The sequence below is a fragment of the Lemur catta genome, chromosome 8 (assembly GCF_020740605.2).
Source record: "Lemur catta isolate mLemCat1 chromosome 8, mLemCat1.pri, whole genome shotgun sequence".
Taxonomy (NCBI): domain Eukaryota; kingdom Metazoa; phylum Chordata; class Mammalia; order Primates; family Lemuridae; genus Lemur; species Lemur catta.
Window position 1 is genome coordinate 31,465,145 of NC_059135.1, and position 25,397 is coordinate 31,490,541.

At 38.9% G+C, this 25,397-nt stretch overlaps 1 protein-coding gene across 4 annotated transcripts; it reads left to right on the plus strand.

Moving 5' to 3' along the window:
* Nucleotides 1-6,782: 6,782 nt before the first annotated feature.
* On the plus strand, nt 6,783-25,067 carry KCTD18 (potassium channel tetramerization domain containing 18). Of its 4 annotated transcripts, none has more exons than XM_045559826.1 (7): nt 6,783-6,891; nt 9,367-9,599; nt 11,462-11,673; nt 12,881-13,074; nt 14,131-14,225; nt 20,779-20,881; nt 23,475-25,067. In XM_045559826.1, the coding sequence occupies exons 2-7, from the start codon at nt 9,443-9,445 to the stop codon at nt 23,974-23,976; spliced, it is 1,263 nt and encodes a 420-aa protein (XP_045415782.1). In that variant the 5' UTR covers nt 6,783-6,891; nt 9,367-9,442; the 3' UTR covers nt 23,977-25,067. The 4 variants fall into 4 exon arrangements, with proteins under 4 accessions (XP_045415782.1, XP_045415783.1, XP_045415785.1 ...); XM_045559827.1 differs by having other exon boundaries at nt 6,784-6,891; nt 9,428-9,599; XM_045559829.1 differs by lacking the exon at nt 9,367-9,599 and having other exon boundaries at nt 6,790-6,891.
* The last annotated feature ends 330 nt before the right edge of the window (nt 25,068-25,397 follow it).

The following is a 25,397-nucleotide window of genomic DNA, read 5'->3' on the forward strand; positions in this document are numbered from 1 at the left end:
CGTCTGGGTTAATTTTCCCATATAATTGATGGGTCATTTCAGTACATAGATTTATATCTTCTTTTATATCCTGAAAAATGTTTGGTTTATGGTCTTAAATATTAGTTCTGTTTGTTATTTTGTTTATATCCTTTAGGGATTACAATTATTCTTATGTTGTTTCTTCTTCACCTGTCTTTGATTTCAATTACTTCTCTCTGAGCCCAATTACTTTTAGTTTGTATCTCCTTTTCATTATCTTGATTATTTTCCTACCATTTTCAATGCCCTTATTGATTCTATTTTTCCTTGGAAACTTGCAATTTGTCCTAATTTTTATCTTTTTCTTATATTTTTTCTTGGATTAAACCCACTCTTTTTATTTCTTCTTGTTTTTTGTCCATTTCTCTTTTACTATTTTACCAGTTCATGGTGTTTTTTCATATCTTCAAATGCTGCTTTGAGGATATTTACTTCACTTTGGAGTTTATTTCACAGTTTTCTCCTGCTTTGAGTTGTTCTTTTGGGGGGAGGGGAGAATTTTCATCAGCTAAAGTGGTTTTGTTTTCTGTTTTCTTCTTATAATAGTTTTGTATATATTTACTCTGTTTTCACCTGTGATAGTTCATTTATGTGTCAACTTGACTGGGTCATGGGATGCTCAGATATCTGGTTAAGTATTATTTCTAGATGTGTCTGTGAGAATATTTCTGGAAGAGATTTGCATCTAAATCAGTAGACTAAGAAAGCAGGTTGACCTTCCCAATGTTGGTGGGCACTATACAATCCACTGAAGGTCTGCACAGAACACAAAAGTAGAAGATGGGAAGATCAGCTGGCTCTCTGCCTGACTACTGAGCTGGTATAGCAATCTTTGCCTGCCTTTGGGGCTCCTGGTTCTCAGATATTCAGACTCCGATTGGAATTTGTTCAGTTGGCTCTATGTATCTCAGGCCTTAGAACTATACCACTGGCTTTCATGGTCTCCATCTTGCAGAAAGCAGATCATGGGGCTGCTCATCCTTCATAATCATGTGAGCCAATGCCTTATATCTATATATCTATGTCTATGTAATTGGTTCTGTTTCTCTGTAGAACCCTCATATATCACCTATTCATTTCAAAGATTTGGTGTGGTTTGTAAGATTCCAAGTTCAAGAGTGTCTTCTGCAGCGAAATACATTTCTTGATGGATGGTTCTTGCATGTGCACATGCATGCATGTGAGTGTGTGTAGCTAAAGATTTCATATTTTCAAAGCTTTGAAACTCATTTGCCTTACTTGACCCTAACGTTTCTTTCTACTTCTTTTCCTCTTCACCAAGCTCTAAAGGATGCTTCTCCATTACTTTTTACCTTCTGTTACCTCTGGAAATAATGCTTCTCATAGACTGCTACCATGAATCATGTATACTTTAATAAAATAAATATAGTAAGTGCTCTTATCTGCTAGGAATCTTTTCCAATATTTTAGCATATAGGAGGGACTTTCTGTTTGTGTGTGTGTATGGTTACCTTAGATCAATCTTAGGCACATCAGCAGCTCTCCTCTACTCTCGTCCATTCATTTTCTCCAGACTGCTCTTTATCTCTGTGAAAGTTTGTGGCAGGAGCTTGGGACACAGCTTGCTGAGATTTGGTATTTATTTTCTACTTACAGATACTTTGAAATTTGGGTATTCTCTTTTAGTTAAGCAGACAGCATTGGTTTCATGTAGTTTTATTTGTTATTTTTATTGTGTATTTCTGTGGTATGGTTTTTGGAGAATGCGTTGGGAGATTCAGATTTATGCTGCTATGGCTGCCATTAGCTGGGCTATTCAGAAATTCTGCCAATGTTATTGTGGTGGAATTGCATGCTCTACATCAGGCATTTTTAAAAGAAAACTGTTCCAACTCTTCTAGGTTTTGTGACCAAAGAAGCAACAAGCACCTTCATTCTCCCATACCTTGTCCAGGATTTGAGGGAAGAATGTATTTATAGTTTGGGAATCTTTTCCTGGACGATAGTCACAAAGTTATTTGTTTCTCCTTAACAATGACAAGTGCTTATGTCTTCCACCTTCGGGAGAGCCAGAAGTGGAGGGCAGCCTTGAAGCTAATCAGGTCTGTGAACTGGGCTCTGATTTATATGCTGCTTTCTCTCTCCTTTCCCTTCAAGCTCCCATGCATCAGAGCTGGGTTATTCTTTACTTCCAGGAGAGCTGCAGGAGGGCCTAGTCTCCCAAGGGTTTTCCTGATGCTTTGGTTCCTTGTAAGCCCCTTCCCTTCCCTCAGTCCATCAAACAATTGGGAGCAGCCAGAGGGTGGGGTTACACCAATGCTATTGAGCTAAATATCTGGCCTTGGATTAAGAGAGCATTGGCACTTTTCTTGGTCTGCCTAGACTTCTGTTAACTGTAATCACCCCAGCAGTCCCAATTCCCGAAGTTGTCCACTGTCACCTGGCTCCATCCCCATATTGCTTGTATGTCCACTACTCTGAGCCAATTCCTCACTTTTCCCATTACTCCCAAACACCGCCACAGAGCCCTCTAAAATTCCTTTTAAATGTTACTGTCATCTTTTAAGAAGTTTTTACTGAAACTTGTCTGTTCCTAGAGGTCCTCCTTCCTCTGTAGCCTTCTTAAGTGGAAACTACTTTTCCTTCTACTCCCCACATATACCAGAGCCAGGAGGTGGGGCTGGTGTCTTCTTTTTCTTCATTAGCACTTCCAAACAATTTTTCCTCCTCTGTCTTTCTAAGCCCTAGGTAATTTTAACTTTACACACACACCCAGACAGAGGATCTCTCCTTCTCTCAATGTAGTTTTCTAAGACTCTTCCAATCATCAGTTATTGATGACATTGGCTTCTGTTTCATCATCTTTTTCTCTCCATCCACTCCATTCTTGTTGACTTTGTATTTATGGGGCTAACTCATCTTACAACCTGGTTTGCCATTTCTTTAAACTTTTCACCTCTACTAAATTTTCTTCCACCCTATCTCAGCCCAGAACCTGGGCATTGTAATCATTGAATTACCTCTGAAATCCTGAATTCAAGTGTTATACTCTCTGACCACTACCTTCAATCCTTCCAGCTCACTTACTCTAGTATAACTATTTGAATAATTCCTCAACCCCACTGAGATCTCAAATCCATTAACCTCGCTACCTTTTTACTATGCATCATCACATTCATATATTGATTTCCCTCCTTACCCAGTGTAGACTCCATATTACAGTAGTCAACCACTTACAGATATCTTCAACTCTCTTCTCCCTCTCTCCTTGCATCATACTACTTGGCTCAATCCCAGCCCTGGTTGAGCCCAGTTATCTACTTTCTCAGCAACAGCAGTGAAGCTGTTGAATGCTGCTGGATGAAAGTCATATAACTAGGATGACTGGTTTGTTGTCTATGTTGTAATGATTATAATCTTCAAATGGACACTCATCCCTTCTTGGTAAGCCTATCACATTTCTGTAGAAAGTTCACTTTTCAATTCCGAAGATAAATAATGCATATTTCATCCTCCTTCTTCAAATCTCTTCCATCCCTCATCTCCTTTACTCTCAGCCCTTGACCTTGCTTTAAACTAAATTGAGAATGTAGAAGCCATCTGATCACAATTTCCTCATTTTCCCTCTGTGACATCTACCAACTTACCTGGACTTAAATCTATCTTCTCTGTTTTACTTTCCATTTCTGCTCTTGCAAACAGAAATTTCCTCCACTTGTGGTCTGGCTCCAGTACCCCTTTCCTTTGCAAGTATTTCATTCCTTCAGTTTTTCCCTCCCTGTCCTGCCTCAGCAATCCCAACCCATGTACTGGATCATTCCCTTCAACATAACCTGCTCTAGTGACTCTCATCCTAAAACTCCTTCCCTGTACCCCTTATCCCATTTCAACTACTGCCCCACTTCTCTACTTCTCCTTATAATAAAGTCTTCTGTAAGGAGTTATATCCGGTCACCCATCTCCTGTTCACACTCCAATCCGCTTTTATCTGTGTTTGCAGCCTCACCACAGCATTGAAACTGCATTGCTCTTGTCAGGGTTACCAAGAACTCCCACATTACCAAATCTAATGGACCTGTGATCTCTTGGTGGCATTTGACATCAGTGACCCTTTGCTCTCTTGGTTCCTGTAATTCCATACACCCCTGGCTCCCCTCCTCCCTTCTGGCTCCCCTTTCTAAGTCTGACTTCTAAGTGTTGGAGTCAGTGCTTCATCCTGTATCTTCTGATTTATCTGCCCTCTCCGTGGATGATTTCATTCAGTCCCATGGTTGTAAATACTTACACCTTCCAAATGTACACCTTCAGCACAGAATGTCACTCCTGAGCACCAGATTTATTCAATTGCTATTTGATCTCTCTACTTGGATGTTTGTTAAACATCTGAATCTTAGTAGTAAAAAATATACCTTCTGATCTCATCCCTCAAATCTATTCCTCTCCCATAATTCACTATCTCAGTAAATTCACCATCATTCGGTTGTTCAAACCAACAATTTAGAGGTAGTATTGCATTTCCCCTCTTCCCTTATTTCTCATGTGTGGCATCCATGAAAATGCACCTCTCAGAACTACAGTTGCAGGGAGCACTGTTGACTGATGGCCCCAGCTGCTGTGCTCAGAAATCCATCACCAGATTTTAGGCTGCATTTCCCACCAACTGTTCCCAGCCAGCAACTGAGTGAGCGCACAGGGAGACTAAGGCACCTCCATTTCTGGGAGACACAGGACTCTTCTGATGGGAAACTTTGGCTTGAAAACTCCCCATTGGCTGTGCTGAAGCTTTCTTAGAACTGCAACATATCTACAACTCTTCCTACCCTTCCTTTCCTGTCCTCCACAGGAACTGAAACTGTCTAAAGTCTTTCCCAGTTCCTCTCAGATGCCTCCCTGTTGTTCCCTCATAGGTGTTCGCTCCAGTAAATCTTTTGCATGTTTTTAAACTAATATCATTGTCTGCTTCTCAGAAGACTCAAACTAACACATCATATTTGATCCATCAGCAAATTTTATGTCATTTCTATCTCTTTCATCCATCTACTTCTCTTTATTGCCATCACCACTCAAGGAGAAACTATGACATTTCTCTCCTGGATTATTGCAGCAGTCACCTACTTCCATCTCACACCTCTCCAATCCATTATCACCACAGTAGTCAGAGTGATTTTTTTTTAATAGTAAATCTGCCATGTCACTTTCCTGCTTAAAACCTCTCAACAGCTTCCCATATCCTTAGAGTGAAATTTAAACTCCTACTATAGCCACACGATGCCTTCCCATCTGGCTCCTGCCATTCTCTTCAACCTCATCTCATCTCACCTTGTCTTGATGCTCATCAAGCTTCAGATACTAGTGTCCTTTCCCTTCCTACAAATTGCCAAGTCCTTTCCTGCCTCAGGGCCTTTCCACTTGCTGTCCCTTGTTCTTAAAATACCTTTCCTCCTAAAATACCTTCAGAAGGTGGGCTCATTCTCACCCTTAGCTCTCAACCGAAGTGTCCCCTCATCAGTGAGGACCCCTCCACCCAACATTGTCCTGACTCCTTCCTCCCAAGCAGTTATCACTATAACTATTTTGCTTAGTGTCTGTTTCTCCCACTTGAACAGGGGTAGGCAAATGAAGGCATAGGGACCAATATTTGTTTTTTTATGGTCCATGATCTAAAAATGTTTTTACATATTTAAATGTTTGAAAAAAGCCATTTTTAAAAGATTACTTCATGACACATGAAAATTATGTGAAATCTGAATTTCAATGTCCATAAATAAAGCTGGAACACAGCAATGTTCATTCCTTTACGTTTTGTCTATGCCTGCTTTCACACTACAACAGCAGAGTTGAGTAGTTGTGTATGGCCCACAAAGCCTAAAATACTTACAGAAAAAGTTTTCTGACTGCTATAGTGTTAATAGATTGTAAGGTCCATGGATCCCTATTGTTTGTCTTGCTCGGTCCTCTGCTCTCAGTGCCTGCTCTATAGCTAGTGCTTGATAATTACAGGTTGAACAAACCTTTCCTCTCTCCCAAGACTATTAACATCTGAGGGAGTAGATGGACTTACCTCTCATTGGCTTATTCCCTTCTAAGATCCAGTCAGAGGAATTTGGAGCCAAATATTATTGACTCTGGGGAAGCAGTTTGAAGACAGGACTGTGTTTTGTGCATCTTAAGATAGCTAACAACGTAGGATGCAGCTGGAAACCGAAAGAACTCTTTTAGAGTTATCTTTAAGAGAAAATGAAGTAATGCATACAAAGGCCTTAGCACAGGATCAGGTGTACAAAAGTGTTCAATAAATGTTTGCTCCCACCTCAATTTTCCTTGCTGTAATGGGAATTAAAATGTCACCCTTTACAGGACTGTCACACAGACTGAATTAAACAAGAATGCTGCATGTGGAAAAGCTCTGGGAACTGCAGACACTTTTCACATGGACATATCCAACTGCAATATAGTTATACACCTTGGTGTTGGAGCAACCCTGTTTGGAAGGATGGGCCCTGACCCGGGGGTGGGAACACCTAACATCCTAATTCTCGTCATTATTTAGTGACACTGGACAATCGAAACTTCTGTGGCCTGTTTCTTTTCTTCATCTGTGAAAGCAGCCTCTGAACGGACGAGACCACCTCCGGGGTCCGGCGCCGGCCCCCTCTGAGGGATCTTTCCTGTTCCTCCCCCAACCCCCAGCCAATCCCAAGGCGGCCCTCGGGGGCGGGGCCAGTTCTGGGGCGTGGCGCGGCGTGCCCGGGGCGTGGCCTCCGTTCCGCCGCCGCCGCCGGGCCGGCCGCACGGGGGCGCCGCTGGGGCCGCCCTGTGCCACGAGTTGCCCAGCAGCTGAGGAGCCGCTCATTTCCGCGTCGGCCCAGCGGCGTCCGGCGGCCGCGCTGAGGGCCGGGCGGGCCGCAGGTCAGTCGGGGAGGTCGCCGCCCCGCCCCGCCGGCGCGGAAGAGCGGGCGCCGGTGGGCCGCGGGCCCGGGAGGCGGCGGGGCTCCCGGAGGAAGGGTCCGGGCCGCGCCGATCCACGGGCGCCCCGGGCTGCAGGCTCGGGCTCCGGGCCGATTCCGGGTCCCCGGGCCGCGGGAGACCTCAGCAGGGCTTTCCAGCTCCTCAGCGCCTCAGCTCCTCTCCTTTCTTCCTGCTTTGGAACAGGAGTGTGAGCCCCTTGAGTGACGTTGCTCAAAGTGGGGTTCGCAGGCGGATCCCGACCCCTCCTCAGAGTTTTTGAACCAGGTTCTCGGTGCTGTGGCCTGGATGTCTGCATTTTCCTGAGCGTTCCTGATGGTTTTGATGCAGATGGTCATAGGACCGCACTTGGGGGGACACTGCACCCGAGGGCCAGGGCCGGGCACTTTCCACATAACAGGGAGCCCAAGTGGTGCATTTGAGGGTGGAGCCTGGGGAGTGTCACCACAGGTCTGGCCGTGGAACGGTGACGCACCTCTTCCTTAGGAGAGACTGAATGGGGAAGGGGGAGGAGTAGCTCTTAAATCATTGGAGTGGGGTGCTGCTGTGTTCCTGTAGCCCCCAAGTCTTCAGAAGGGCAGATGCTTAGTGAAGGGCCTGGGTCAGGGGCCATAGTGGTGAAACAGGGCCGAGGGAGGCAGTGTGGGGTGAGCAGGAAGAACTTGGCGTTGGTCCTGCTGAGGTGGATTGGGGTTGGCTCCACCACCTGCTAGCAGGCAGCCCTAGTGTGGTCCCTGTACAGATCACTCTATTTTTTACCCCAGTGTCCTCATCTGTCAACAGGGACAGTAATTCCTACCCAGTAGGGCTTTTGTGTGAGTTAGGTAATGTCTGTCAAGTGTCTCTTACAGTGGCTGATACAGAGTAAGCATTCAGTCAATGGGAATTATTAAGAGGTACACAGGCCCTGCCTGTTGTGGCTTACAGATCAAAAAGAGGGATTAAGCAAGTGGAATAAAATGTGGACAGAAATACAAAGTATTTTAGTAGACTTGTGCAAGGAGTCTACCTGGGGGTGGGGGTGGGGTACTTGGGAAGGTCATGCAAGAAGTGAGGTTTGCCCAGGGCATTGAAGGATAGATAGTATTCCAGGGAGCTGGTAATTGGGGCCATATGCCTCAGAGGTAGTTCCCTCTCATGGATCTTTGGAGTGAGGCTTCCAGGACTTCTAGGCAGTGCAAGAAGTCACATTGTTAAGTGGTTTTAGAAGACTGGCCCTCTGGTCCATAAATGGTTTCTGTCCACTGACCGTGTTCTATACACATGGTCTTCCCCAGATTCTAGTGGTCTACTTCTCCATTTTGTTGGAAACTGGCTAAATTGCAGTATCTACAAAAGGATCTTAGTTGATCACTGAATAAGAGTGAGTTGACATGGACATCATTGAGCCATTTGGCAGTCATTTTAAACTTGCTGTGAAATGTGTAGATAACTGCAGAGTCTCAATATTGGGAATAGCTTTTTCATCACAGTATTGTTTCGGGTTCCATAGAAATGCCACAGTATCACCTGCGGTTCAGCAATCTCTAGAATGGATTAAGAAATCAAACCCCTAAAACTTCCCTAGAGCTTCAGCCATCTTAGAGTGAAGAAGCCACATGATTTGGAGGTGTTATTTGTAGTTCTGGACCATCCTGGCTACTGGTATACATAGAATTATAATCTCAGTTGATAAATTATATATTCCTTAATTATCTAACTTAAGAATTAACAAGTATCATTGTTAATAGTTTCTGCTCTTTTGCTTCTTTAAATCTCCAGAGTCAATATCAAGTTCCTCAGTATACACCTTATGGTAAAATTTATATCATTATACATAATATTTATCATTTATTGAATACTTACTCTGAGCCAGAGGCTGTTCTAAATGCTTTTTATATGTTCTGTTAATTATTCCTCTGATAGTCCTTTTGAGATAGGCACCATCGCTGCCTCCATTTTGTGGATGAGGAAGCAAGAAGAGGAATACTAACTGCCCAAGATCCCAGAGCTAGTCAGTGAGAAAGCCCAGCAGCTCAACTCCATGCTGTCCCCCGCCCTCCTCTGCAGTCTGCGTGGCTCCCTCAGACTGACTGCAGTTAGAAAGATAGGTGAATGCTGAAGAGCATGAGCTCGCCTCACCTTTGCCTGATATGTGACAGACCACACCTTAACATGTTTAATTCTTTCAACAGTCATTTCAGCAGCTAGGATTGGGTTGGTTGTAGTTTATTACCTTTTACAAATCCTCTGAGGCAATGTTTTCCAACTTCTCAACATACCTTGTTATTTTTATTTATCAAATTCATATTGTATAAAATCCTTCAATTCCATATTTCTAGTACTGAGGAATTTATTTTCAATCACATTATAATGTACTTATTATCTATTTCATGTGTCGTTGGAAATGTCAGGGACGATTGTCCTTTGTTCTTGCAGAGGGGGACCAGGACCGCCATTGTTTTGAAGTTTCTGAAAGTGTTGTTTGGCTAACATTCAGGTGTCTGGGGGAGCAATGGAAGGCCACAAGGCAGAAGAGGTGCTAGATGTTCTTCGACTGAACGTGGGTGGCTGTATTTACACAGCCCGGCGTGAGTCCTTGTGCCGCTTTAAAGACTCTATGTTGGCGTCTATGTTCAGTGGTCGCTTTCCTCTAAAAACAGATGAGTCAGGTAAATGTCTAAAGTCTGGAAGCATGATCATGAATATTCATTAACATAGGAGTCCAGTTTAAATTCCTTTTGATTTTCCTAATTACAACAGAACATACTAGATTAGTGTACTGATTACTGAGATCATTAGGACTGTATGGAGATTCATTACTACATGGAGAGATTAAATACCAGTTTGAAAACCTGTGATAGTGTTGCTAAAAGTTCACAAAGAAGGGAGAGCGCGTAAAGGCAGTCATGACCTAATTATGGGGATTAACTATATTTTGAAAGTCGTTACTGTCATGTGGCTTCACAGGTGAAGGTATTGAGGCTGATTAAATAGATGAGCTTCTCTCTGTGTTCTTCAAGTTAGAAAATGTATTTCTCTGGACAAAGCAGCTGCCCCTATACCTGACAGAGCAGTTGTCATCAGCGTAGAATTAGTGTTATACTTGCCACCTAGCCTAGCTGTGTAGTCTTGTTGTGTGGGCTGACATGCACGGCTGAGAAAATTCAGTGCAATGATACCATTAGTCCCTCAGTGGCAGAGGACCAAAAATTGGTGTTTCAGAAGAAACTGTAAGTCATGTGGGTAGGGTTCTGGGTCTGCTCTCTGCTTCAAGTGCTCTGGGACTCACTGAACCTACTGCTGGTTGTAAAGAAACTTCATCAACACAAGTGAGGCTTTTTGCATTATCTGTGAGCCCCAGGGCCTACTCTTGGTTTTGTGTTAGAAGAATTGAGGAGTCTTGAACATGGGGAGCTGTTCTACTAATAACCCCAGTGTTGGGACATTGCTTTGCCAGCTAAATGGCAGTTGAAAGAATGGAAAAAATCACTGATGGCTGGTGCCCAGGGCTTGATGTCACCTGGGCAAAAAAAAAGGTTTATTGGGGAAAAGATAATAAGCAGTGATTGAGTTTCTTTTGTGCCCCCAAGTTTTAGCTTCTTATTCCCTTTTCTAAGCTAATCAAGGAAGAAAAGGAATTATTGAGTAACCCTATGCAGAAGGTACTAGCATAGCATTTCTTCTTTTTTAAAGTTTAGGTTCTCACAGTACAAAGGAACTAACACAACAGTTTCAAACATATGGCATACCTGCACGTAGGAACCCCAGGCTTATGGTGTTGCTGATTTGCAAACAGTGGACATATTGATGAGTACCCCGCATGCCCTCCTTAGTGAGCAATTCCTATGCTTGTCCTGGTCCAGCTGGGCTGAGGTTAGGGATAAGCTTCTGTTTCTGCATGCAGTCTGGGGTCCTTGTTTTTTGCAGTGGCCATAGTGGGAATAAGGTCATTGCATCCAAAGTTCCAGTTGGATTTCAGAATATATTTTCCTACATGGTGGGTGAGAATATAAAAGTCCACTACTAACTCATATAATCTCTTTGTGCAAATTTGAAAAGGGTGCCCTTTTATCCAGGAAGATGCAGTTCCATGCCAGGGTATATGGCTTGGTGCACAGAGCATGGGCTTGATTTCAGCCTCACTCATCCCCTTGGCCTGGGAGTGGTACACACTGTACACCCACACAACCACACATGGAGACCCTGGTGATACACGTTTACATTCAGACTTACATGCATTGTTATAGAAATACAGGTGGTTTTCCCACACAGCTCACTCAAATTTCAGTTTTAGGATGTCACCTATTTGTAAGCTGAGCATTGCTGGTGTATCATATCCGCTGTTTGAATGAAGAACTAAAAGTCTGGCTTAGTTAGATTAATTGAACCTCTCTGAACACTAGATATTAACCTTCTTGTGAGAAAGAAGTATTTCTAATTGTAGAGGTCCTCAGACCTAGTTTGAGTTGTTGAAATTTTATTGATCATCATATGAATCTTTGCAATCATTTTTGAACTGAATGTTTTCTAGGGGCTTGTGTTATTGACCGTGATGGACATCTATTTAAATACCTTTTGGATTATCTTCATGGAGAAGTTCAGATTCCTACAGATGAGCAAACTCGTGTGGCCCTACAGGAAGAGGCCGATTATTTTGGCATCCCTTATCCATACAGCCTGTCTGACCACTTGGCCAATGAAATGGAGACATATTCTTTAAGGTCAAATATAGAACTTAAAAAGGTCTTGGCATTTTCTTAAGTTTTAAAATATATATATTTATTATGCACAAAGCAATATTATTTTGCATAGCTGTGTTGTCATATAAACCAAACAGTTTTTGTAATTTTTGAAGACATGTTTCTTCATGCTACTCATTTTTTTAAGGCCAAAATTCTAGGAAAGTATATTACATTGCCTTTCAAAGGTTTATTGAGTTTATATTCGTCATTAAAGTTTTAGCACTTTTTGATGTTTTGTTTAATAGAACTATTCTGTTCCTCGAGTTCTTTTTAAATTAAGAGAAATATTATACTATGTGAGGATACAGGGTATCATGTTGTTTACTAAAATGATTTTTTAAAAGAGTAGCCATGATAAATAACAAAATGCCTTACCTGATTTAGTGAATGTAGCAGTTTGTTACTGAATTAAAGCATTCGTTTGATTAATTCACTTTGAGATCAGTAAATTTTTTTAAAGCTGCTTTTATTTTAAATCACATTTGAAAGATTGTATATGACTTGAAAAGCTTCATTACCTGTGTTTGTCTTATTGAAAGTATTATATCTGCTGTTAGCACCTTTGGGCATCTAAGAAAAATATTTTTCTGAGAGAACTCAGCACAGAGTTGTAACTTAATATTCAAGTGAATGAATGAATAGGTGGATAAATGCCAAATGAGTTCAGACAGTATATATTGAGTTCACATATTCATATTGTTCAGTGCAAAAGAAGAAGTTAATCTGGTTAATCCAAGATTGAAATTTGGAGTTAAAAATAAGGATTAGCCATGGTTTAGTAAGTAGGAAATAAAAGAAAGATTAAGTCAAATGGGAAATTTTGGGGAAAATATTCTAAAGAGAAAAGAAAAGGTCTAACTTTTAATTTTTATATGAAGATTATAAAATTAAAAGTGATGTTGGCAGGGTAAAAGAGGAGGAAATAAAATGGAATTTCCATGTGGAAAAGGATTCTCTAGATGAAAAAGCGTTGGAGTTTGGGTGGCACTTTTGTGATTATCTCCCCCCCCCCCCCCCCCCCCCGCCTCAATTAATTAAAAAAATGAATGTTTGGTTTTTAAGGGCATAAAGACTAAGCTGAAATTTATAATCTTTTTAGTTCCCTTATGACCGACTGAAATTATAGCTGTACATGAAGGTAATAGAGCAAATTCATTTTTATTTGACTCTGGAATTAAATTCAAATTTTATATATATTTTTGCTTCAGGCTTTAACAGACTTCTGTGATTCCTATGGTTTAGTTTGCAATAAACCAACAGTTTGGGTTCTCCACTATCTTAACACATCTGGTGCAAGCTGCGAGAGTAGAATTATTGGTGTGTATGCCACCAAAACTGATGGAACAGATGCTATTGATAAGCAGCTGGGAGGAAGAATTCACAGTAAAAGCATTTTTAAAAGGTATGTCTGCATTTTAAATGTAAAAAGGAACAAAATAAAATCTTGATCTCTTCTAAGAGGTTTTACTGCATGGAGTATTGTGCTTAACTAAAAAGGACCATCATCAGTACCTCTCAGTAGACTGGTAGTAGACAGAGGGTAGTAGATAGTAGCTGTTGAGATAGGCCTGCTTCATGAGATTATAATTAAGACCGTTTCACATGCAGTATATGTAAGCTACAGGCCATCTACATGATTTAGTACAGTGCTTCTCAACTGGGAGGGTGCCTTGGAGTCCCGTCAGAGGCTTTAACAAAAAGAAAAGGAAAGCCACATGCCTGGTATCTTCCCTAGGCCATAGAAGCACCAGCCTAGAGGTCAGCAGGCCCATCGAGTGACCCAGAGCCACCCTGTACCTTGGTGTCCTCTTCTGAGAAATGATGAAGTTCCCTGGTTCCTTTAGAATTCTGTGACTTGAACCTGATAAATTCTTGAGGGTTATTCTCTTAATATTTTCCCTGTAATCTTATTATATTTACACTGGTCAATTCACTTAGCAAACTTTTTAAAAAAATTCTCTGGGAAACTGGATTGGGTCACATATTAGTGACTAAAGCATGACCGTATAAGCTTACTTTTTAGATGATAAAAGTATGTCATCAGTTTCTGAATTCTTTATAGGCAGGGATGCTTTTATATAAGATGTGTAGGTACCTGATATAATGCTAGAAAAGTTTTAGTCAAAGTTGAATCTTTTCTAAGTTTATTGTAATTAACTGATTTGTTTAAAACACTTGATTTTAAAGATGTGTTGATTTGTCTACATGGTCTATATTGTGGAATTAACAAATGCTTTACCATGGTAAAGAGATCAAATGTAGGTTACTATATGATACAGTGTATATGTATATTAATATATGTGCATATATATGCTTAAGGGTCACAGAACAACTACTCAATACCTACATTTTTTTTCCCTTAATTAACAAGCACTTACTGAATGTCTATTAGTTGTGTATATGTACACACATTCATACCTGGATAGTATATTTTCATTACTTTTCACAATATTTCTAGAGAGGCGGGAAATAACGTTCAGTACATTTGGAGCTATTATTCAGTAGCAGAGTTGAAGAAAATGATGGATGCCTTTGATGCTTGGGAAGGAAAAGGTACAGTGTAATTCTTTCATTTCATGGAAGCAGGTGGACCCCTCCATAATAAAACAAAGTAAGCTCAAATACCGCATTTCTTTTTTTGAAAGAAAAAGTATTTTTGCGAGCGTGTCAAGGTATTTGTCATCTCATGGTAACATTGAGGCAATTTACTTACAAAGAGTTGCTAGATATTATTAGTAGTTTATAATTCAGTAACCTCAAATATGCTTCTGTTAGTTATGCTTATTAAGTTCAATTAAACAAGAGTTCATTTAGTACCTATTATGCATTGTCCTAAGAATACTTTTAAATTAATGTAATCAAGAAAAGGAAGAGAAAACAAAAATAATGCTGGGAAAATGTCTAAAGAATCCTTATAAAACAATTAAAATAATCTTTAAATGCACACTTTGAAAATTGATCATTTTTATCAAGCTGCTTAGTGAGAGTTCATAATAATAATGCTGTTTCATACCCAGTGTGATAAGTGGTTTACATTCAGTATCTTGTAGTCCTAACACAATCCTGTATGCTATTTACCATTCCTATTTTATAGATGAGGAAACTAAGTGTGAGAAAGGCCATACCACTTGCTTAAGTATCACAGAGGGTTAACTGTTCTATGCCTAAGTATTTTTTTTTCTTAATTAACAAGCATGTGTTACATGCCTATTGGGGCAAAGTACTATAAGAAGTCCTAAAATTGGGCCCAGAGATAAATAAGACACATCCCATTCTCAGATGATCTTAAAAGCTATTAAAGACAGACTGCCAGTCATACAAGGTTGAGTAAAAGGAGAGGAAGAGGCTTTTAAAAGCTCTGCACTGGCTGTTCTTCCTTCAGGCAGTGCTAGCACCAGCCCTATTTCCACTCCTTAATTTTGCCCCCTTCACTTTGCCTCCTTTTTCCTTTCTGATCGTACTTCTCAAGGAGGCAGGATGATGTCTTTAAGCTTATTATTTTAGATTTCATTCACCTTGAGGCACTTATACTCAAGTTGAAGAACAAACCCTTCGGTGTTCTCTGTGTCTCCATTTGTGCCTCTGGAAGCTTTGGGAATGGCTTCCTCCTCCCCTGACTTTGGAAGCTGAAGCAGAAAACTGGGATCACTAACTTTTTACAAAGTTATTGATCATTTACATAGTTATTACATCATTGTAATTTAATGAAGTTCTGGAAGGCCTGTGGAAATCCATAAGACAGGAAACAGAAGTAAGAGAAGAAAAAACTATTGGAAGGGAAAAGACAGTCATGTTATTTGTAGACAATATCTTCTTAGAAAACCCAAAAGAATAAACTGAAAGTATTTTATGTGCTAAGTTTAATAGACTAAACCAGCTAGATAGAATATAAGTAGACACAGCAGCAGTTTACCTATGATAAATTAATTAGAAATTATAGAGGAAAATCTCATTCGCAATAGCAATAAACAAAACATAAAATAACTGTGCTTCAGATTACCAAAGAAATGCTTGGATGTTTCATGAAGAAAACTTCTAAAATGTATTTATCTATCTGTCCATCCATCCATCCATCTGTAAAAAAGACCTGAAGATAGTGGTGAGACATACCATGACCCTAAATGGAAAATCTAAATATTATAAAGTTCTTCTCAGATTAAATTATGGGTCTATCAGAATATTAATGGAACTCTTTGGGAATATTGAGAAAATGATTCTAAAATTCCTCTGAAAGAAAAAACTGGTAAAATAAGCAAGAACTTTTTAGGAAATAGAAGTAATTAGGGGGATGTGTCTAACATAGTAAAACATGCTGTAGACCTATGATAGTAAAAAATATGTGTTTCTGGTGTAAGAATAGAGCAGAAATCAAGGGTAAACTCTAATAAAGTTATGAGAATAAAAATACTATGTGATAAAATAGGATTATATATTAGTAGAAAAAGGATAGATCATTTAATAAGTAACTGAGAAATATACTTGGGAAGAAAAACAAAACTTTAACCTCAAATCATTTATCTAAATAACCTCAGGTAAATTTATGAATGAAAAAAGAAACTATAATAAATTAAGATAAAATTTAAGTAAATCACTTATTTCTTCATAGGGAGAGAAATTATAAGTTCAAAATAAATCATAAAGACAAATGCATCAGTTTGGTTATATAATATTAAAAGTATTAACTTTAAAACAAAAAATTATAAATAAAAGACTAATAAAAAACTAGGATAATTAATTTTACATTAACTGGACAAAGAATATCCTTAACATAGAGAGAGTTTATTTAAATTGATTAGAAAGGCAACTCAACCCCTACTACCAAAAAAGTACAAGATTCATGACCATAAAATGCCCAGAAAAAGAAATAAACATGTAGTAATAGGTTCACTCTCATTATTTATCCATTAAATATATATTAAGTTAAAACCATTTTTATATATCAGATTAGTAAAGATCTCTTATGCATTCTTGGCAGGAGTAAAAATTGATCTAACTTCTTCGCAAAGTAGCTTGTCAGGTCACATCAGTACTATGAAAATTGTGCATATTCTTTGATTTAGTAATTCTACTTTAGGAATCTAAAGGACATAATCAAATGCAGACAAAGGCTTATGAACAGAGATGTTTTATTAGGCATTATTTATAGTAGGGACAAAGCAAAAACAATTTAAATGTCTAATGATTGAGGGTTAAATACATTTTGGCACACCATGGGATAGAATATAATAAAACTATTAGCATTATTTTGAATAGCTTTTGTGTGTGTGTGTGTATATGTGTGTGGGGTCAGAGACAGGGTCTTTTGCTGTCACCTGGGCTGGAGTTCAGTGGTGTGATCATAGCTCACTGCAGCCTCAAACTCCTGGGCTCAAGTGATCCTCCTGCCTCAGCCTCCCGAGTAGCTGGGACTACAGGCATGAGCCACCATGCCCAGCTAGTTTTTTTATTTTTTGTCGAGGCGGGGTCTCGCTATGTTTATCAAGCTGGTCTTTGAACTCCTGGCCACAAGTGATCTTCCTGCCTTAGCCTCCCAAAGTGTTGGGATTACAGGTATAAGTCACTGTGCCTGGCCCTTGAATAACTTTTATATAGATGAATGCCGATGATAAAATAAGAAATGATAGAAGTTAACACGTTAAGCCCCCTCACATGTGGTGCTCTGTGCTGCCTCAGGACTCTGCATAGAATCCCTACCAGCAAAAAGGCCCTCGTGAGATGTGCCCCCTTGACCTTGGGCATTCCACCTTCTAGAACTATAAGAAATTTCATTATAAAATACCGAGTTTCAGGTATTCTGTTATAAGCAACAGAAAATAAACTAAGGCACCGAGTTACTGTACTTTCATAAAAATAATTTAATTTTCTCAGTAGATATGCAAATATAAATTATTGTGTAATATAAAATAACCATGATGATAATAATAATAGTAATCTAGAAAATAGTCCTTCATAAGAGTCTACATTATCCCTCCTTAATACTTTTTCTGAAAATTTCTTGGGGAATTGCCTCAGAATTAAATTAGAAATATTAGAGAAAGAAAAATTAAGAAATATTAGCAGTGAAAGGTTAGTAGTAATATGAGAAGATATGGAAGTTTAAAATTACAGAAGAAATATTAACAGATCAAAAATAGTCAATGATAAGATAAAAATTATATTCAACTGGAATAAAATAACTTACATTAGCTAGCCATAAAATATGAATCATTAAGGTTTTTTTCAGTTGTAAAACTAATTTTTAAAAACCAAATATGTGTAGCCAACATAGAAAATACATGGGATGAAAAACATGCGCCACAGAATATTGGTGGCTAAGCGTGCAAATAAACTCCACAATCTATTAACAGACTCACCAAGGGATAACCCTATAGCTGCCAACAACATTGTTTGAATTTTCTGCCAGAAGACCAGATGCTGCACTGTTTAAAAAAAAAAATAAGGTCCCTTGAATTAGTCTGTGGCCTGTGACATCTACTTTCAAATGTGGAATAAAGCAATATCTATAGTAAGAATTAATACACGTGTTTGTAAAAGCAAAAGCTTTGCAAAAAAAAAAAAAGATAGTGCATGCTTGGGAGCATGTGTGTGTGTTTATAAAATCTATTGCAAAATTACAATAACTCAAAATTGCACAGTTCTTTTTACTTTTCAGTAGAATTTTCAATGTAATACTCTAAAACAAGTAAGTTTTATTATGACTATTATTCTGCCTTCATTTTACAGATAAAAAAAGTTGATGTCAGAAAAGATAATTAACCAGTGACACCTAACTATAAATGTTTTAGAACTAAGGAGGCATCAAACTGAAAGTTAATAGATTCTAATTTATTTTGGCCATTACAAGATATGCCCTCCACTGGAAGCTTTCTTCAGCTCTATTCAGAATTTGGTAAAAAAGGCAAAGTTAAGTCAGAAGATGACTCTTGGCTCATATATTTTATCCAAGTCTGTGCATTACTGAAGTAGTAAAAAGCCTCACTGCTGACCACTTTTATTTCATCGATATGAGATAATCTGACTTACAGAGTAATGTGTTTAGATTTGGTAATTTCCATGATGGTTTAGATTTCCATGATATCATTTTATCATGGCTACATAGATTAAAATAACAATTAGAAAATAGTTGATCACAACCAATTATATCAATTTTCCAAATGTATTTCTGTAGGAAATTTCTTTTTACAATTTATAACTTTTTTATCCTCTATAACTGAAAAAAGCACAATTTAATAAACTTATAAAAATGATAAAAAGCAGGAAACAAAAATTAAATGTAAAATGTTTTCAATTATGTACATGTCATAGGAATAGAAAAAAGACTGGAATGAAATATATTAGTCTGTCCTGAGCCATGATTCCTGGTCATCAGATTAGGAGCAATTTTGATTTTCTTACATATACTTTTCTATAATTTCCAGATTTTTTTTACAGTGAGCATGAATTATTTTATAGGCAGGAATAAAAAAGAAAGTTATTTAAACAAGTTGCAGTGTATCCATGCGATGGAATACTACTCAACAATGAAGGGAATGATCATTGATGCATATATCAACATGGATGAATCTTTAAAGCATTATGCTAAAGAAGCCAGACGCAAAAGGCTACATATTGTATGATTCCAAATATATGACATTTTAGAAAAGACAAAACTAGGGATGGAGGGGAAGGCATTGATTAAAAAGGGGTATGAGGGAACTTTTGGGTGTGATAGAAATGGTCTATATCTTGATTGTGGCTATTGGTACATGACTATATACAATACATTGAACTGTGTACCTGAAAGGGGTGAATTTTATTTTATGTAAATTATATCTTAACAAACCTGACTTTTAAAAATGGCAAACTTAATGGGCCAGATTTGGGAATGTTTTTATAGCATGTGTAGGTTTTGGAACATGATCTAGTAGTTCCAGAAAGTTATTGTCTTAAAATGAGGTTCATAGAGTTCTTTGAGTATTGAACATATCTATTATATATAATAGTTTACATGCACAGCTTGCTAAATTGGTTATATTACCAGAACTTAAATGATAAAGACACCAAATCCATTATTGGAACTTATAAGATTACTCTTTTTTTTTTTTAATGCCAAACAATTTTTATTCAACACAATTCTTTGAGCTTTTTTTCAGATATCTCTGTATATGATATTTATGGGTTTTTTAAAAAAATTGAGGTGAAATTCACATAACATAGAATTAACTAGTTTAAAGAATATGTGTCAGTGGCATTTACTACATTCAAAAAGTGCAGCCACTGCCTCTGTCTAGTTGCAAAACATTTTCATCACCCCAGAAGGAACCCCCATCCCCATTAAGAAGTTACTTCCCACTCTCCCGCAGCCCCTGGCGACCACCTGTCTGCTTTCTGTTTCAATGGATTTACCTTCTCTGGATATTTCATATAAATGGATTAATATAATATATGACATTTTCTGTTTGGGTTCTTTCACTTAGAATAATGTTCTTAAGGCTTATAAGAATCTATTTTTCAGCTTTCAGTCAGAAACATCAGATTTAAAAATTAGAATGAATTTGACTGGAATTTTGGCCTGACACATTAGCTCAGATTATTCTTGTTTGAAAAAGTGCTTACAAGATAGTGATATCTTATATTTGCATAGTGGTTGCCGTTTACAGAGTGGTTCACAACATTTCCCTGATTTGATGGTCACAGCAACCCAGTGAAGCAGACAGGGCGAGTGTTATAACCCCCACGGTCAGTGCTGATACTATTCCCTGCACTGCCACTGATGATAAAGGTACTAAGGTTTTTTGAGTTCTTTGTGCCAGACCCTGTTCTAAGTGCTTTGCATTTATTAACTCATTTAATCATCATGACAATCCTGGGAGGTACATACTGTTATTGTCATCATTTCACAGATAAGAAAATTTAGGCCCAGAAATAACTTTCCCAAGTCACATGCTTAGTGAGTAAGAGTCATAGATTGAGACCCAGACAGTCTCAGCTGGTGTTGTGCACACCTCCCTGGTCAAATGGGAGGCATGAACTTCACACTCTTTCTGGCCAATCTTAGGTGAAACAGTGCTGCTTAACATTTTGCAGTGGACGGTGGCTCTCCTAAGTAAGTCTTCTTGTCTTGCAGGTGTCAGCTATTGGCGGGTGCCTCACGAGCTGATAGAGTGCTGGACTCTAGAAGAGCGGCCTTTACTTGGAAGCCTGCGTCACATGGCTCCAATTCGAAAGAGGTCACCTGTGCTCTGTTGATTATTTGTTTTGTTTTGTTTTTGACCCGTGTTTTTACTGCGTTTATGAAGGGACAGTGAATAATAATAGTTCTTGACCTCACTAAGCTTATTAATCACCTAGATAAATATTTTGCCTTACCATCAACACATAGATCTTGATAAATACAAAGTTACCAAAGCTATGTAAAAAGTAGGAATAATTCTCTAAAACTGCATGTGTTGTATGTTCTTATTGGGAAAGTGATTTTAAAAATACTAGTGGACACAGTGGGAGTACTGTGGTAAGTATTTTTTCCCCACAAAAGTGGAATCCCAGGCTTTATTGGCAGTAGTCAAAAAATCTATTTAGACTTGAAATTTCTTATGGCTTTTTCTGAATTCCTTTCTCTTTCCTATTGGCACAAATAGCATTTTTATTTAATAGGTTCTTTTGTGTTTCATGAAATCATTAGCATTAAACTCTTCCATGTCTGTGTCTTTCACTAGGTTTTAAATACACTTAAAATCATATTTCTGCTGGGTATGGTGGCTCATGCCTGTAATCCCAGGAATTTGGGGGCCTGAGGTGGGAGGATCACTTGAGTCCAGAAGTTCCAGACCAGCCCAGCATGAGATTCCATCTCTAAAAATTGAAAAAAAGTTAGCTGAGTGTGGTGGCGCATGCCTGTAGACCCAGTGACTCTGGAGGCTGAGGCAGGAGGATCACTTGAGCCCTGGAGGCTGAGGCAGGAGGATCACTTGAGCCCAGGAGTTTGAGGCTGCACTGAGCTATGCTTGTACCAGTGCACTCCAGGCTGGGTAACAGAGTGAGACCCCATCTCTAAAAATTAATTAATTAATTAATTAAAATGTAAAATACTTTTAAAAATCATATTTCTTTTATGGTATCAGTTTTATTCGTGGCCGTCAGATGTTGTGATTTCTTGATCATCTAAAATTTGATTCAGTGCCTCTATGGAATTTCAGATTACTTTCTTACTTTTGCTCTTTGGATCTTTCACAGAAATGTAGAAAGGCTTATTTAGTTTTTAGTAGTTAATCATCTCTTGTCAAAACAGATCTTATTTCTTAAAGGCCATAATTTTTTTATTATTTTTATTTATCATTTTTTTTTTGCCTTTTGAACCTAAAGTTAGCAAATATTATTTGAGTCAAGAGCAGTGGTTCTCAGCAGGGGGTGATTTTACCTCTAAGTGGATACTTGACAATGTTTGGACACATTTTTAGTTGTCACACTGTGGGAGGGCTGGTGGGGGGGCAAGCTACTGGCATTTAGTGGGTAGAGGCCAGGGATGCTACTAAACATCCTAGAACACACAACAAAGAATTATGTGACCAACATGGTAATGGTGCCAATGTTTAGAAACTTCAGTATAAATTCTAGTAGAAGATGTAGACCGAAAACAGAGCAGGCAGGAATGGCTGGTGGAGACTCTCCTCTGTGTTAGTTCTCTCTTTGGGATTTTAAGAAGCATCATTTTTGATGCATCAACAGGATAATGATGATGATGGCTGAGAAGCACTTGTGAGGTCCCAAGGAGCCATCTGACTCACCAGAGAAAGTGTTCAGTAGAGTTTTAGGGTTGAACATACTGTCTTTGCATTCTTTGCTACATATGGCAATTTTCAGATAACCATGCCGTTATGATGCCATTTGCAAGAATGGGAGTTCACTGTGTTATAATTGCCTCCAACAGCACGCCCATGCTGTGTGGCCCTTCGAGGGAGTGGACTTGGAGGATCGCTGGCACCCTGGATGTTCAAAGGGGTGGGCCTCAGAAGTGAAGCTGGTTGAAACAATGGAAGGAGCAGACAGGGTTTTGATGATGGTTATTTGACAGTTTTAAGGTCGTTTTAAAAAAATGTTCACCCTTTAGGCTTTTTATAATGAATAGTAAACTCAGTTTAGGAATCTTTGGAGGTTTGTCTGATACTTCTCAAATTCAAAACACTTCCAGCTGCACCATGGCTTCGACCATTCTAGCAGTCCCCAGGAAGTCCAAAGAATGTAGACTTTACTGGCTGTCAAAGGTTTCACTACAGAATGATCGGGAAATACAGATCTAACAAAGTTAAAGAGATGTCTTTAGTATGGGCCTTCTTGTAACCTTTAATGTAACATGGATTTTAAGGCTCCAAGAGGAGAAAAAATTATGCAGCAGCATTTCTCAAATTTATTTGACTGGGAAATCCTTTTCTTCCTCACTATATCTCTTGTAACTGCAGTTCTGGGGAAAACAGCTTGGGATGTTGCTGGTTATTCTCTGGGTGACACTGGGATTCTTGGGAACGGGGTTGATATATCATATAATTCTTGTGTAACACTCCAAATTTTAACTTGCTGGTGGTATTAACATTATGTGTGCTTTTATTAATACACAGTTTGTGTTCAGAGTGAAACAATCTTTTGTCACCTTGCTAATTTGCATATTGGCCTTGGTGGGAGATGAGAGATGAAGCAGGTACCTATAAACCTCTTGACTCTAATTCTTAACAAAAGCCTTTTTGTTAACTCTGAAGGTAAACTATGGAGATGTTTTCATTAGTCACTAAACCTGTAAGTGCTGCAAATGACATGCTTCTGTATTTCTAGGCGGCTGATAACATTCAGTGAAGAGGAAGAAGAAGGTGTGAACTGTAAGACTGGTCCTAAACCAGTCAGGTTTCTGGGCCCTTCCACAAGTACCCAGATAAAAGTCAAGAACTCAGCCTCAGTCAGGGTGTCTCCGGCCAGCGCAGTCCAGGCCTCGGCTCGGCTGGTGACAAACCGGTTTCAAGGCGGCAGCGGTGGAAAGGCAGCTCAGCACTCTGAGCCCCTAAAGGCCACGTCCCCTGTGGACACGGAGGCAGCTGGGTGTTCTCAGGCTCCCTGTGGGGCCAGGAGTGCAGAGAATGGAGGCACAGACCTGCCCCCAGCAAAGGTGTTGCTCTCTGACAAAAAGCCAACACCCCACCGAGTGATAAAGCTGAAGAGGACTCCCCTGTGCATGGTGGCGGCTTCCAGGCAGGCCTGCTGTCCCCAGCCACCTGCCCCCGAAGCTTCCAGCACTGTGGGTGTGCAGACTGAGAATGGGAAAGATGAGTCTAATGGATAAGAGTGGTGGCCTTGAAACTTATGTCTGTCTTCCAAAGCTCCCAACCCGTTCTATACAAATGAGGGACATTGTTTCTTGATGCAGTGGAGGGGAATGCCTGTGTTTTTATACTTAGGGTTTTAAGTATAAACATAAAGAGGGGTGACTTTAAGTGGTTGGGGCTATATTTACTTCTCATTTTCCCAATTTTTAAGTGATTATTTGTCCATGGACAGTTTGAATTTCTGGTTTTTGTTTTTTTAATGGTTAATTTGTATTAAGGTGCCAAAATAGTGTTGCTGAAATAAATGTTACTTATTGCAGCCCAGGGACAGGCATGAGGTTTGGGCTTAGATATTCCTGTCTGGTGAACCGGAGAGGGTGAAGTAGTGCCTCCTTCTACTGTATCACAGCCCAGAGAGAAAATGTAGATCAAGGTGAACTACCTACACGTTACTCTCCCTCTCGAACGTGAATAGAAATGATGGGGAGGGAAAAAAGACACTAAACTACATTGAGATCATACTTGGACTCTCACTTAATTAAACTATTTTCTTTCCTAGATTGGCTTTTCTTACTCTTTTCTGTTAGCAGACTGACTTATGTATACCACAAAGAGATCTTTCGGGATAAGAACTATACAACATGCCTTTGGAATAAATGGTTAAAATATCTTATTTTAATTTGAATAGTGAAGTTTTGAAAGTACTTTGAAAAAAGTTAAAAGTTTAACTTTTTAACTAAAGTTAGTATTTGTTTTTCAGAAATGACCATTGAAGAGTCCTTCTGATTATACATATGATTTTTTATGCATAAAATTTCCATATAACTTGAATTTAATATTTTTAAACAGAATATTTTTATTAATTCTCTATTTTTTCATGACTATTCAGTTGTGTGTGTTTATTCTTAGGTGTTATGTTTTGTAATTGGATCACATATTTCTACTTTTAGTGAGCAGTATACCTTCAGTGTTTTAAAAGAGTTCATAAGGCATGGTACTTTTTACTCAAATGCTTATCGTTGTATTTGCATTGCTTTGAAAGAGTAAAGTAAATTTACTCAAAGCATTGCGTTTTACAAAATAAAGTAAAACTTTTCCATAAAAAGTGGCATGTTCTGTGACCATCCTTATTTAAGCTCTGGAGTCCTTTAGTAGTTTGAAAGCTTGTTAGTTTATATGGCTTATCTGTTCTGCTTGCAGAATTGCCTTCTTGTCCAGGTAATGTATGAAATAGTTAAACCAATTTTGGATACCCATCCATCTACTAGCAACTTTTTAAATAGGTGGTTTATTTGGCTAGAAAAAGTGATTATTTGAAGATCTGTAATGACATCCTGTGGAATATATAAAATATTCAGTCACCTTTGAAAAATGTTATTATGGAGAATCCAGGCCTTCTAAAAATCAAAGACCTAGTTAATTTTTAGAACTACCAATC